This window comes from Ostrinia nubilalis, chromosome 9 (assembly GCF_963855985.1).
Source record: "Ostrinia nubilalis chromosome 9, ilOstNubi1.1, whole genome shotgun sequence".
NCBI lineage: Eukaryota > Metazoa > Arthropoda > Insecta > Lepidoptera > Crambidae > Ostrinia > Ostrinia nubilalis.
In genome coordinates, this window is record NC_087096.1 from 16,107,926 (window position 1) to 16,124,362 (window position 16,437).

Sequence of the window (16,437 nt, forward strand, 5' to 3'; positions counted from 1 at the left end):
TTACACTTTTGAGTTGGTAGAGTTTTAAATCTTTATTTTTATTGTAAGAATTAGCAAATAATTTTGAGTTGTAAATGAATTATTATTTTATTATCATGGGAACAAGTATATCCTTCAATTATTACACGCAAGATGTTCCCAATTACCATGAAAAAAAAAACTTATTTTGTAACAAAGTTTCACGATTAATATTAATCTTTAAATTATTTAATCACAGTGAATAGATAGTGGTAGATGTAGAGATTGTAGAGTAAATGTGTGAAGCTCTTCCCTGAGCATTTTTAATGTAAAATAAGTATTAATATGTATAGGTATAAAAAATAATGAATTCATCAGCGGAAATAAAAATGAGTAAAAAAACAATTGAGTTTCGTATACGCTAAAAAAAACGTTTCTAAAATGAAAAGTTATCTTTTAATGTTCATTCTAAATGATGAGAGAAGAGCTGAAATATAAATACGGGACATACTGTTTTTTGTGGATATTCAGTTATAACATCAATGTTTTAAATATTAATGATACATTGTATTATCCTAAACACTAATTTATGCATTTATTTATATTTATTTGGCGATAAATCGACACATACAAAGCAACACCGGAATGTATGCTGTAAATTAAATTACAGAAGAACTAAAGTACTTTGTACGCGATTGTACTTAGATAATAATTTAATAATGACTGAGAGATATAACGTCAAAAATTTGACATTTTATTTTTTAATAATATTAAAATCAATTCCATCATACGCGTCATTCCCCACTCTTCCTCTCTATTTCATTTGTGTCAAATATTAGTAAACGAGATTCAAAATAATTTTTTATATTCTTAATGTAATTTAACAATTAAATATACTCTTTAAATATAAAATCAATGGTATTTCCACAATACAACGCAAGTTAAAATAACATTAATAAAGTTACCTTAATAAACTTAATTGTAAACACGTTAATAAATTATTAATTAAACCTTCTATAATGGACTACTCAAATAGAATTGCATTGGTTCTTTTCTAAACCTTTTTATGTGTTCCACTTGGCATAAAACATACAAAATAGTTCTTACTCTCATACAATTCGATTCAGCGACCACATGAAGGCCAGGCTTAACAAAAGTGCACCATTAATAAAATTCCATTATTTTCCAACGTAAGTAATTAACTGCTGCAATACAATGGACAAGCTCTTAACAATACAAACATTAATTTAAGTGTCTTATAAAGACGCTAATATAAATGAAAACTTTTTACGTATTTATACAAAATTCTCAAAATAAATTCAAGAGCAATATTCCGACGAAATACAGGGTGGCAGGCAGAACGCGATACGTGAAACTCTTAAGTGGTGATCCGAGTATTTTTCCAAGATACCTAGTAAAATACTAGGTCCAGTAAACATAGTTCATTTCTGCCACCCTATACGGAACCATACCATTCCCATACAAACACCAACAACATCCCTTCAACGAGTGGTTTGACCACTTTCCTTTGGCACGGCAGTTTTTAAGAAGCGTTACTCATCGATAATTTAACGTTACGATATTCGGCGATTTAGTGATATGCTGAGACTTAATTGAAGTAAGATAGGTGTCAAATGTATCGAGTTCTTGTCACTTGATATTTAATTGACAACTATTTTATTGTCCTTGCTTTTGCTTTATGTTTCAATGAAGATATTTTTGGCATTTTTTGTTGCGGATCATTGAAAGATATTTCCGCACAGGCAGGTATTTTAACCGCTAAATTCGTCATCTCGGCGCATTTATAAATGCCTTTAATAGCTAACAAGCACTCCCAGTCATTGTAACCGAAATAAACATACTTTTGGCAACTTCCTAAAGAATTCGGTTTCTTAATAGCGCTCCTGAAATAATTAATTAATAGGTACTGCGTTACGCTAGATCCTTAAATCTATCACATCAAATAATTATTATAGTATGGAATACTCAAATAAACACCCATTATCATTATACCAGCACAACATACAATGTCTTCATTAAGAATAGGTTTAATTAGTTGAGATTTAGATGTAATTCTATCACGTTTGATGCTATTTTTAGTCATGCCGTGACAGATGTCACAGTGCCTCAAAAATTAACAAAAGACAGACAATAAATAGAATTAAATTAATTGATTTTTCGTAAAACACAATAGCAGTGTGATATTAAGATAAAGTTAATTATTATACCCTGATTAAAATTATGAGTGTGTGCTTAATTTAATGATAAATGTTCGAGGAAGGTGAACCGAGAGAGAGTAAAAGAAGCATTCTTCAGTGAGATTAAAACGTCGATCAAAATTACATCTAAAGAGTTCCGTTCAGCAAAATCAGATTCGATGTGAATAATCGTAATACAGTATATACTTTCGAAACAGAAAACTTCCCAAAATATATTTTACGAGTAATAGCCATCGTAAAGACATCTTTATAGATTTAACAAATTTACAATTAAAGTGAACGTCTGAACGTGGACCAATATCTTGGACCCGAGATGATCAAACCATTGTGACGTGAGAGTTTCAATTACTTGGAGAGAAACGATGAAGTTTTGAATGAAAGTTTGAAACAATCAAAATGATTATGTCCGTGAAAAGTTACTTAAGAACACTTCTCAGTCTCTTAGGATTAAAATTTTAATATTTTTCCAAAGTTTAAATGCAGATATCGGAACTTATGAGTAATTCTGTAAAATGCAAGTGATGCATATTATATTTTTATTTAACCTACAAGACATGTAAAGCCTGATATGACAGACGGACTCCATCTACAATTAATTTAGGAAACTGTCTAAAAGTAGGTTTGAGCTGGTCACACATAATTTGATTGTTCAGCTTTGGACACTGATAATTTGCTAATTATTTTTTTGTTTAGTAATTTGTGTTAGAGCTGCAAACCTTACGATTCACTTGTCCGTGTGTCATTTTTCAGGCGCATTCAAACGATTCTTTGATACACATTATTAATAATACATTACAACTGGTCTATGCAGTTTTTTGGTAATTTCAAAAACATCGATTGACAACATCTAATACGAACTATTGTTAATTGTTATTAATTATATTTAAATTTGAAACGATTATAATCTAACCAGTAGATAAACGAATGGATTTCTTCAAAGAAAAAAGGTAAAATGTATGAGATTCCATTTTGAAAAGTCACATTAAATAAGCTCGTATTATAAATGAATGTATTTTGAAGTGATACTTATTAAATTAAACATAAAATATTTCTAGAGTCTACAGAATTTGAGTTACTTTCTTTAAAATATGATTTTATATAAGTTCGGGACATTTTAAAAATTAACGTAGATCTCATTAAATATATTTTATAATAAATAACATTCTGTTTTAACGGACGGTAGAGTTTTAATAAAAAGGTTTAATTAAAATTTTAGATAATCTCCTTTATACATTTTAGCTGTTAATTTTGTTTTATCGGATGCTTTTTAATATATTTTTAAATGTGGTCCGTAGTTTCCGATTTAAAATTCCATTATAAATTTAAAATTAAGCAATTAATATTTGGGATTAAATTTTGTAAACATCTCAAAAATGTATTAAAGCAACGCCGCAAAACGTAGTTAAAATTTTGATACTTAGAATAGGGTGATAGTTATGAGTAAACTAAATCAGAGATGTGTCAACTACGGGGTGGTTTAAGGGTAGGTACTAATCAAAATGATATGTAATAAACTGTACCATATAATGTATATGTACAAGAAGTGGTAGGGATTAAATATTGCCTGTTTATGATATTCGGGTATAAAAACTGATCAGGAACTAAATAACCTCGTAAAGTTGAAGTTAAATTAAAAGAGTATGGAAAATACGAGGTCTGGATGTCTCCAGACAAGTCACACGCCCGCATATCAAAAACAAGCTTCCAATTAATGGTTAACGCTAATGAGAATCACATACATTCAGGATTATTAACCAAAATGGTATATCCTTAAAATAAGTACATAAAATACAAACACTAGTCGCTCGATATCGAGTGACAGTCACGCGTATCTACGTTCGTTCACCGCATTCACACACGCAAACTCGCGGCGGCCCATTCACCAACATAACTTATAAATTAAGTAACAGGTTATCCACAAGGGAAGAAATGACTAGTTCAAAATAAAATATCAAAGATGAAAAGAAGCAAAAATAATAAAATATATGATAATTGCACAAATGCCCAAACTAATACAATGCCTGCTAAATTCGGAATATCAGAGATTTCGCGTAGGCAAAAAAAATCGCCATTTTGACAGGCATGACAGATAAAAAACAAGATGGCCGCCGCGCCACTCAAGCGGCACATGAACGCTTAAACTACTGGTCGGGTCTTAGGTGTCGCTGGCGGCCGAAGGCTGCTTTATCAGGTCGAAGTCTTTGCCCACGCTGGCCTGAGTCTTGAGCTTGGGCTTCTCGTGGTGCGCGTGGGCTTTGTCATGCGCGTGGGCTTTGTCATGGCTATGGGTGTGGGTGTGGGTGTGGGCGTGGGCATGACCACTCTCCACTACGCTGACGACGTTCTTCTGGGCCTGGTGTTGTTCTTCTTCCTCTTCTTCCTCGCGGAATTTGCGGTTGTACCAGTGGAGGCAGATGCACCTGGAAGAGAATTTTATTTGCTATTAGTAATGTGTTTTTTCATCAATCAGGAAATCACAGTTCTATTTCTGAAGTCTAAAGTACCTAGAAATTGTAATGAGTGTAAAATAAACTGCAGCGATTCTCGATTGTTAACTAGATTCCCTAGTTACAACCGTTTTGTTAAAAATACTCAATTAAACAAGGATAGGTAAAGTAGATAGGTATAAATCTGAAAAGTACTAGTAGGTCTCTAAACCAGAATCTAAACTAAGTGAAGTAAGATGTCACTGTTCCACGATATCAAGTGACGTGGCAGCTCATTACAACCGTTTATTATATTACATTGCTTCGATTTTGCATGCTTCTGCTCCTGCTAAAGGACAAAGGACATAGTTAATTGTAGAGCTAGTAAATACTCCATTTAGCGCCCTATTGATGCCGGACATAGCCTGTTCCGATTCCAATTGTTTGTATCTGACGCCCTTGTTTATTAAAAGGGCATTTTGCCACGTGACAATGGCTCTTAAGTGGCACAAGGGTCCTTCAGCTTAATTACCACCCACAGACATTTCTAATTAGCATTATTGTCTTTGAAGTGAATGGGAACTGAATGGAACGCTATAATTTCACCTTTCATGAGGCCACACAAAAATAAAAAGTTGTGTTTTTTCAGTCAAATGGAATCCCCATAACTGTCCCTCAGCTTTGTTAGGGTGTGGTGTAGGGGGTGTGAGAAGCGATTAATTTTCGGCGAAACACTTTATTTGGTCACATCATTATAAGAGGAAAATTGTAGTTAGGGGGAATCGAAAAGAATAATGTATATTTCTACACCTATACCACTATACCAATTGCTGACAATTTCGATGATTGTTTTTTACGAGATGAATGGTATCGTTTGGTCACAAAAATGAAAGTGGGTAAACTAAGGGATGACAGAAGGTTAATGGATTTCTCTAAGCAAGAGATCGATGGATAAATCTTACATACGAGTATGCTTTTGGCAAGAAATCAGATCTTATTTATTTCGTGAAACGCGTAAAATCTTTCCATGTCAGACAGATATTTACGAGTGATAGTATCTATCTCCTTACATACTCGTACAATGTATGTATACCTACAATCTAGATATTAAAAACAATTATTTGATAAGACTCCATAATTGCAGGGTGGCCAAAAAGTAATTTTCTTAAAAGTTTCATAGAACGTGTCCAATAGAGCTTAATGGACAAGCCGTAAACAATAATTCATTACTTCAAAATAATCCTTTTAAACTCTGCCGAATTAAAAAGTTTTAACAATAAAGGATGGATTTGACATCCCATAAATTAATTGGCCACAGAAAATGGACAATAAATTACCCTTTTTTGTATCCAATAAAAGAACAAAGCGATACTTCAGAGGTTTCGAGGGGGCAAGGAGGGCGGCGAGTCCTCAGAAGCCCTTTACCACATGGGACCTCTTCGAGAGTAATATCACGTTAAATTAAAAAGATATAAGTTTAGTTTAGGCTCCTCAGTTTTGTTGAAATAAGTATATTTGTGAGCATAGTTTTAATGAAAGATTAGAAATATGTAGTAGCTCTTTAAATTGGTTGAAAAATTAATGCAAACGGCAGAAGTCGCGCATAATCCGCAATTATTTAATTAAAGCTTCGCGCTTAAAGCGCAGTTAATGCCTAAAAGCATTATTTACAAGTATACTAATAAAGTAAGGTACTTAGTAAAAATATTAAAATCCATTATTATTCTGTGTGTTTGGAAACCAAAAAGTAATACTTTTACGATATTACAATACAAGATAATGGACACCTACATCATTTTGTTCTTTATACTCGTACATTAACAGACTCCATAAAAGCACTAGCACGTCCAATCGATTGCAACAATGCAGTTAATCTATGAGTAACCAAGGGGTCTATTCCGTGAAGCTATCTCTACTTTTTCTCCTCTATCTCTCTCTTTTATTTACCTTGTGAAAGGGACAGATAGAGTCGACATATCGCCGTGGTTTTACAGAGTAGAACCCTAGGTGGCCTTTTATCGAGCTAATACACTTAAGTGTACAGTCCAATGCATTTATTACAGCGATAAGCCCCGGGGGGAATTAAAACGTGATGGTTGTCTGGATCATAAAAGCCCCGAGGTTATGCCCCAGTCACATAGTGCGTTGACGTGAAGTGTAAATTTTTCTATTTAATGGGCTTTTAAAACCTCAACCGATATTATAGATAGAGTATCACAAAATTCATAATATTAGTGATTTATTTGGAGTCGTATTTTAATTACAGTCGACTGCACATCAGCCTGTACACTTTTTTTGTAAAGTAACCTGTATTACAACGATATAGAACTCCATTGAGTTTAGTTTGCTATGCTGTCGTCCGTACATTCATTTTCCTACAGTATGGGAAAATATCTTTCTATTTCCAACTTTACTCTAATATTAGTTGGATTAATTCTGAAACATATTTTTTCTGACTCTATATTTTTTCCAAATGTCAGGAAAAGTTTCCTAAACATACTACAGTCTAACTCCCTTCCAATCCCCTTTAATCCACCCCCTAACTCCCCTCCTCAAAAACCACGCTGTATAATTATTGTGTAGTCACAAGGGTGCGGTCTCATTTACTAATGATCTTTGTGTGTATTGTATTTAATGAACGAATGATGATACACCACAACAAATACTGATTTGATATTAATGTTTCTCTAACTACCATTGTATAAATTAGGCTGTAGGTCACCTGATGGTAGACCATCACCGCCTGTCGATATTTATTTACACCAATCTTCTGGTTTTGAACATTTTAGCACTGATTTTTCTTAGGCTGAGTTCACCAACTTACTTTGACCGTAACTTTAACAATAACCGGTGCTTTTTGTATGGATTTTGACAGATTTTTGACGTTTGTTAAAGTCAAAATAAGATGGTGCAACTCAGCCTTAGTATTGTCTTATTTTATTAATTGTTATTGTTGCCTTCACAAAAGTTTTTTTATTTCCTGCTTTTAAAAAGCGCTTTTACCTTTCTTTTTGGACGTCCAAAATTAGTTAATGTTGCTTCTTTTATTGCATCAATTTATTTCTGTGGTGCGTGACTCTGTTTTCGACATTACTATCAAAAGAAGAGCGTTCGGGTTTCCCTTTGGAATTTTTCACAGTTATGGAGTAAAAACAAAATCTAAATATTATAACTCAAAGGTAACTGACTGACTGACATAGTGATCTATCAACGAACAGCCCAAACCACTGGACGGATCGGGCTGAAATTTAGCACGCAGGTAGATGTTATGACGTAGGCATCTGCTAAGAAAGGATTTTACGAAACTCCACCCCTAAGGGGGTAAAACGGGATCCACGCGTACGAAGTCGCGGGCGGCCGCTAGTACTTAAATAAATAAATTGATAGCGGGCATATTATTATTTTACTCGTGCTACCTTTTAAGGAAGTGTTCGAAGGCTTAAGCCATCCACAACATCCTTCCGGTGATAAAAGCGCGAATGGAAGTAAAATTGGTGTAAAAGAAAGTTTATCTCATCTTGGGAACCCTTCGGATCGTCCGCCGCTTTACGAAGAATAAAATACATTTACGACGAAGGATGACTTTTCGAGACTCGATGCTGATTCGTCCGTGAGGAATTTGAACAGAGAATATGTGTTTGTATATCTTATGCAGTAAGATCGTTTTTGCATATTAAACTGCAAGCAAAAGCCAAATCATCCATTTGTCTCTGATAAATTAGACTCTATCTAATTTATGAGAGAGAAATGACTGAAAGTATCATTTGGTGGTGTTTCTAAACACATTGATAAAAGAAACCCACAGATCTAAAGCTAATCTATACATATTATCTGTGTCTATACTAACTAATATTATAAAGCTTAAGAGTTTGTTTATTTGTCTGTTTACTTCAACGCGCTAATCTCAGACACTACCGGTCCGATTTAAAAAATATTTCAGTGTTAGATAGCACATTTATTGAGGAAGGCTATAGGCTATATAGCATCACGCTACGAGTAATAGGTGCAGAGCAAAAATGAAAAATGTTGCGAAAACGGGTTTTCACACGTACGAAGTCGCGGGCACAGCTAGTGATAAATAAGCTTTCGTGGAAGATCGATACAATCCTATTCATACATCGATAACACATCTTTAGCGTCTCTGTTTTGACTTTTAAGGGACACGTTTTGCTGAATATTTTCCAAGGGATCTTATTAACAGTTCCAGTATTTATTTTATTATTCTACGTACTTCTACCTACTAGGTATGCCAATTAGTTCCAGATCTAATTGCCTAGGTAGGATGAGCGTGAGGACGGTAATTAGGTTAGAACTCTACGGCCAGGCGGGCGTTATGGCCGGTGAGCATGTGACCTAAATTATGTCCTAGGTTATAAAGTGAGTTTCAGATGTTATTCATGTGTCTCTTATTAAAACTCCCGGAACAAACGTTGGGTTTACAAGACTGGTTGTATTTAATTTTAGTTGTAATTTATTTTTGATATCTACTGTATCCAGTCACTGACTTAAAAAGGAGGAGGTTATCCATTCGATTCTCATCATATAAATTTGTTTGCCAGTGATACAGCAGACATAATAGAGTTCTGTGTCACTAATCCGTAAAATTAGGAACTTTGCAGAGGCTCCTTAAGGCCGGGTAACAGAGAAAATGGCGAAAATGAGGTTTTCATTTTTCATTTTTGAGGTACTAAACAGTAAAATAAAAGGCTAAGATTTTTTTTGGGCATAGTTGAGGATATTTTCTAGGGCTATTAACGGATGGAAACACGATTTGATGAAGTTGACTCGATAGAATAAATTCCTAAAGTTACCTCTATTCGTTTTCTAATTATGGTTTTATTTTTAAAATAAGCGATTTGAGATTCTGAATCTTTTACTAAACTAAAGTTCAGAAATAACTTGAGGGCTTTTAACGGATGAAATTTTTATATTGCGTCTTATTTAGTTACTATGTTAAAAAATGTGGAAAAATCGCCCATGACGGCTTGGACAATCTCAATCAGTCGCGCGGTGGCGCTTACGGAGGACGGACGCGTGCCAGTTTTTTGGCCGTGACAGTTCTCGATTTGTCAATATTTTTGACAATGATGACTTTGATGAGTCACAGTATAATAATACCAGTGTTACTGGAGAAAGCTAAAATTTTTGATAATTAAGAATTCTGAATTTTGTCTACCTATTGAAATTTAAATCGTTGGCATCCTTTTAAACTAAGACTCTACTCATGATACATTCCTCAAATATGAGACAAAACCAATGAGTTAAAATTACATTTTAATAGTACCTACATACAATCGTCTTCACTCTTTAGAAGAGCACACTGACACAAATAAATAATAAAAAATTAGGTCAGTGGGTCAAATATAGGGGCAGCTGCACGTCACTGAAAGACGATTCTGTTTACTCGGCATCTGGGCTGGAGAACATGAATCCTTGCTTACAGATGCAGATGTAAATAGAGTTATAATTGGACAAATTTTACATGAAATGTTTAACAGAACTCAGTTAAAAGACACATACATGGAATACCAATAAGGTTGCGGAGGGAAAGCTACCTATTATAAACTAGCGGCCGCCCGCGACTTCGTTCGCGTGGACCTCGTTTTACCCCCGTTAGATATGATGTTTTACCTCATTTTACCCACGTTTCACGGTTTCCCCCGAATGAATATTTACGAACGTCATACCGTAGTTTGTCCAGTGCTATAGATTTTAACCAATGACGATAGATGGCGCTTTTAGACACGTCTTATTTATTTATTGAAATTTATTTGCCACATATCGTCATAATGTTAATCTGGGTTATAAACAATAATACTGTAAAGTTTCAACAAAATCCGTTCAGTAGTTTATGCGTGAAAGAGTAACAAACATCCAGACATCCAGACATCATGACATCCAGACATCCAAACTTTCGCCTTTATAATATTAGTAGGATATTTCACAATCCAAACTAATATTTACTATTTAGCATTTACTTACAGTAAATATCAGTTTGGATCGTGAAATATTTAAAATAAAAAAAAGAATAAAACAAAATAGGGTTTCAAATCACCTATCTATAATCTAATATTATAAAGAGGTAAAGTTTGTGTGTTTGTATATTTGTTAAATTGTAAGGGGTAATCTCGGGATCTACTGAACTGATTTTAAAAAATCTTTCACCAATAGAAAGCCACATTATATCTGAGTGTAATAGGTTATATAAAAACCAAAAAATTCCACGCGGGCGAAGCGGCGGGCGGAAGGCTAGTTTATTTATAATTATGTAAGAGCATAATTATTAAAGTCGAAGTCAAACATTCTTTATTTGTGTGGACCTATATTAACGAGAGATTACAAGGCGTCAAATATTTCAAGAAAAAAATTAAAAACTATTATAAAGCTAAATTTTGCTCTCATGGAGCCTTTACCTACTCTGACAAATTAAGACTTAGAGAAGAAACTAATAATAAAACTATTTAACTGTCCTGCAATGAAAAGCTTGATCGGGTACAACACCTCAAGTTATTTCAGAACTTGATTTCATTAAAAGACTCCGAATATCAAATCGCTTAGGTATCTAAAGTCAAACGATTCTGAAATGTCAAGTGGACTAATGAATAACCCATTAAGATAGTAGCGCCCTCCTGTCAATTACATACCTAGGACGATAGAGTTTTGAACAACTAATAAAAATGCTTTGTCCTAAATGACTGACGGATATCGTAGAGACCTGAAAGTTGGAAGGTGTGTTCTTTTTATGACGTAGGCATCTCATAAGAAAAGATTTTCCGAAATGGGGTCATGAAATGAAGGGGGTGAAAAAAGGGGGCAAAGTTTGTATATGACAAAGTGATTCCTTGGTTCAATCTACTTGAAATTTAGTTTAACAATACCTTAATATAATTCATGAAAGACGTGTGGAACGGGTAGAAAGTAATTTTGGCAGTCATTTTCTTCGAAGTTGATATCAATACTACTTAGTGCCTTTGATTTAATTACTTTTTATTTTTACAAGTGTTTGAAAACTCCATTTCAGATTGTGTTCAATGTCAAGTGAAATCTCAAATTGAAATGTCTCAATCTCAATGAGGAGACTCTGTATTTATTCCTAGAATTCCCCAAACACCGTCAAATTACCCTTTCGAATTCAAGACAGTGCAGTTTCCCATCAGTCTGCTTCGTAATGACTATAAACAAAGCTCAAAGTCAAACTCTAGGGACCTCTGCTTAAACTCCCATGAGTGCACAGAGGTACGCAGGTAACCGCGTGTGATGCTCATAGCAATTTTCGATAGGTACAGAACCCCGTACATACGTCATACATATTATAGAAAGAAAACACCCAGACCAATACAAACAAATATGTTTCTGCAATTTTAGTATGATATTTTTATTTATTAATAAACAAAGAGACTAAACAAAATTGATGCGTACCTATACTGATTAATGTTATTAACCACATGCAAAGCTTCGTGAATTGCAACAACTATAATTAAATTTATTATCCAAGCTCTAAATAATCGCTACTAAGAGTAACTTATCATAAAAAAAAATCCAATCGCTCAAGCTCCCAAGGGCCTACCGATAGGTCGGGTGACGTAATCTTGAAATTCTTTAAGCCGGCGCAGAACTTCCAGAAGGTTGGGCGACGCCACGGCCACTTTGAACCGTGTTTACTTCTGCAGTTATATTTTATATTTATTCGATTCTAGAATATATTCCCAAAAAGTCTGAAAGGTGTTTTAATTTGTATCACTTGGATATGATTTGTATTAGAAAGTGTTGTGAGTGTGACGCTTGAAGGGAAGGAAGTCAACCTAACCTAACCAACTGCGTATTTCTATACTGTGTAGCTGGAAATTATGGCGGGAGCTCTTTGACGCGCTGTTTTCGGCGAAGAATTGCGCGCGCAGATTTTGACAGCGCGAAATACCTACTTTAGAAGAAATACCAAGCCTTAAGAGCAAAATATTTGACGATTATAATAGTCTATACAAATAAATAAATTTTGACTTTGACTCTGAGCCCTTTAACCACAACACAGTATCAACGCAGCGCAGAGACAGTGGACGTGATTAAATGTAATCCATGAGTATTTGCCACTGTTTCCGTGTTGATCACACCGCTCACTATCCATGTCTCACTCACGATAGAGCCAAAAATTTTACTAAGCAGGTCTCACCTCATCACAGCGTCAAGTGCGCCAGCCCCCACCATAACTGGCTCCCATCAGCTAGAAGCCCTGCCCTCTGTCTCTACGTTTGTGCTTTCTATCTATCTATGACCTTCCGCACAATCCAAAAACTTGACTAAGCAAGGTCTTACCTCAGCACAGCTCCCAGAACGCCAGCCCCCACCATGGCCGCACCAGCCCCCATCAGGTAGTAGCGGTGCTGCGCGGCCTCCGCCCCCGGCGACAGCTGGACTAGCCCCACCACCAGCACCACGATGCCCAGGAGAAGGGAGCCCACCACGGCGTGTAGTGCTGCCACCTGGAGATGATCGGGAAATCTGTGTTAGATTTGAGATAGTCTTTAGGTTAATTTTATAGTATAGTTTAAGAATGAGTTAGCACCACGATGGCCGAGAGAAGCGCGCCTACTAAGGCCTGGAGATGATTGGGAAGTCTGTGTTAGACATGAGGTAGTATACTTTAGGTTAGTTTTAGTATACTTTAGGAATGAGTTAACACCATGATGCCCAGGAGAAGCGAGCCTACTACGCCGTGAAAGGCTGCCACCTTGAGATGATCAGGGAGTCTGTGTTAGACATGAGGTAGTATACTTTAGGTTAGTTTTAGTATACTTTAGGAATGAGTTAGCACCACGATGCCCAGGAGAAGCGAGCCTACTATGGCGTGTAAGGCCTACCTTGAGATGATCAGGGAGTCTGTGTTAGACATGAGGTAGTATACTTTAGGTTAGTTTTAGTATACTTTAGGAATGAGTTAGCACCACGATGCCCAGGAGAAGCGAGCCTACTATGGCGTGTAAGGCCTACCTTGAGATGATCAGGGAGTCTGTGTTAGCCATGAGGTAGTATACTTTAGGAATGAGTTAACACCATGATGCCCAGGAGAAGCGCGCCTACTATGGCGTGTAAGGCTACTACTACCTGGAGATGATTGGGAAGTCTGTGTTAGACATGAGGTAGTATACTTTAGGTTAGTTTTAGTATACTTTAGGAATGAGTTAGCACCACGATGGCCAAGAGAAGCGCGCCTACTATGGCGTGTAAGGCTACTACCTGGAGATGATTGGGAAGTCTGTGTTAGCCATGAGGTAGTATACTTTAGGTTAGTTTTAGTATACTTTAGGAATGAGTTAGCACCACGATGCCCTGGAGAAGGGAGCCCACCACGGCGTGTAGTGCTGCCACCTGGAGATGATCGGGAAGTCTTTGTTAGACGACGAAGGTGGAAATAGTTTTAGTGTAAAGGTGGAATTTCGTAGCCGACTCTACACGAGGTGTCGTCACGATCGCGACACCATTGGTTTCTATGTCATCAACATCATCATCATTTCAGCCACAGGACGTCCACTGCTTCTGCTGAACGTAGGCCTCCCCCAATGCTTTCCATGTTGACCGCTTACTAGCGGCCTGCATTCAGTGCCTTCCTGCTACCTTTAAGATGTCGTCGGTTCACTTTGTGAGTGGACGACGTATGTATTTCTATGAAATACGAGTAGCATCCGTTGTTAAAGCATTTCATTGCTGCTGCTGTGTGGAGTCGGCTACGAACTTGAACCTTTATAGGTACTTCAACTCTACGCATGAGATATTACATGAGATTGCAAGCCAGTGTTGGGTGAAAATTACTGAAAGTAGTTTTAGTAGGTATTAGTCTTCGAGTCAAATACTGGCCAAATAGGTATTAGCTTGACTATTTTTTATTCTTGTATAAAATATTTAAATACTGATTTAAATACTGTACTATTTAAATACTGTTATGGACACAATATGGATTATAGCCAACTTGCATCGTGAAGTGAAAGCATAAACCTGCAACTACACTACAACACATTCACTCTCCAAATCTCACTTACCTTTTCGAAACGTTACGTAAAGCAGTTGATGCATGATTGATTACTCTGAAATGGACGCATTTTCTAAAGGAATTCCAAATAACCACTTACTTCATCTCACACTCATGCTAGTTTCGCATGGGTTGGGGGTGTATCGGACAGGGGTCTTCTTTGGATCTCATCAGTAATAGGATTCAAAAGTCTCACCTCACTCACCTTCCCACACACATAGAGCTCGTTCCTCAGACGGTGGGTGTCCGGGGACGGCGTGGCGTCCATGTCTGGCATTCGCCCCATCTGGAGGGGCAGCTGGGAGGGCCGGCGCCCCCCTGTGCCCCCCCTCTTCTCAGCTCGCCGGCGTTCATGGCGCACAGCAACTGCTGGCATAGCGCCAATCATTTTGGCTGCGGGGCAAAGGTGATGATCATTACCACAATTGTTTTCTCCCAACTTTTAGAGTAGGCGCACACCGTTGATTTTTAGTTGGCCGATAGTTGTGCCCGATTTTAAATTGTATGAAGAATCGGCCAAATCGAATCAGCGTAGTGTGCGCACTCCCATACATGCCCATACTGATCAACTGCCCGACTAAACTATCGGCCGATAATAAATCAACGGTGTGCGCCTACTCTTAAATTCTCTCTCGATTCTACCAATATCTAGTGCTTAGTTCCCAATATTGTCTATGGATTTCCCGCCCCGGTTTCGCACGGGTGAATGAGAAAACATCGGACTGGTAAAGCAACTTAAAATTAAAGCGCAAGCGAAGCGAGCGCGAAACAAGGCTATAATTTAAATGAAAAGTTTCATTTCAAACCGGGACTCGTCCTGGACAACCGGGACGTGTAACCTTAGCCATTTAGGTTTTAGATATTTCAAACAACTTTCTAAGTGAGAAAGTGAAATTATTGGCACTTCTGAAAGAAAACAACAAATGAATTATGCAGAACAAAAATTTAAAGCTAAAAACTTAATAGAGGGTGGCCCTGAAAGTTGATTATACGATCGAATATCGTGCGGCCGAAACCGAAAAATAAGGGCTAAGGTGTGTAGGAGGTCGTTAAAAACAAAATTTCTACAAAAAATAGCAGAACAAACATGGGGTGACTCGGGTACCTACCCCTAAGGGTGCTCTACCACCGGACTTCCGCCTGACTTTTTTTTGGGACACCCTGATTATGTTTTTGGGATACTCTCTGGAACTACGAATCAGATTCTTTCAATATTGTCTTTACTTTAGAATATACAATAGATATTATAAAACTCGTGGATTACTTACATCAATTAGTTCAACAAACCGATATCCAGGCGAAGCATAAAGAAGACATTTGGCTCATCAATTCACATATTAAAAGTACATAGTTAAAATAGAGTTATTATAAAGAAGAAAGTACAAATATCTGTTCCTTGAATAAATCTTTGGAAATTATTATGGAAATGGCGATTCTTTCGCTGCATCCTATAAGTACAAAATGGAGGTACTCGTAAATTCTATTAAAACTTGTATGTATATTGCCTCAATAATGGAAAACTAGTTCCTCATTTTCGCCCGTATTGACAAACATTACTATAAGGTCTCACAGTGCGCGTGGACATACTGGATGACACACGAACCAATCACAGAGCTCTATTCAACGCTGTGCGTTCGATTTGCTGCTTCACTTAAGCAAGCATCGTTTGTGAATAAGCAACAAAATACCAAGTTATAATAATATAGCGTCTATAGAAGTCCCTAATTTCAATGCTTATTATTTATTTTGGGGACGTTCACGGAACAATGCTATTATGGGGTGGAAATCACGCGACTCCCATTATAAGGGGCTG

General features: G+C 36.5%; 1 protein-coding gene across 1 annotated transcript in view; it reads right to left on the minus strand.

Annotated features, from left to right (window-relative positions):
• Positions 1–3,223: 3,223 nt before the first annotated feature.
• The window catches only part of LOC135074746 (uncharacterized), a 113,226-nt gene continuing 100,012 nt past the window's right edge, over positions 3,224–16,437 (minus strand). The window contains exons 3-5 of the mRNA XM_063969116.1: positions 14,830–15,017; positions 12,914–13,080; positions 3,224–4,597 (exon numbers count right to left, since the gene is read on the minus strand). Coding sequence (XP_063825186.1) covers positions 4,333–4,597; positions 12,914–13,080; positions 14,830–15,017 — 620 coding nt within the window. The 3' untranslated portion in view covers positions 3,224–4,332. The remainder of the gene's footprint in view (positions 4,598–12,913; positions 13,081–14,829; positions 15,018–16,437) is intronic.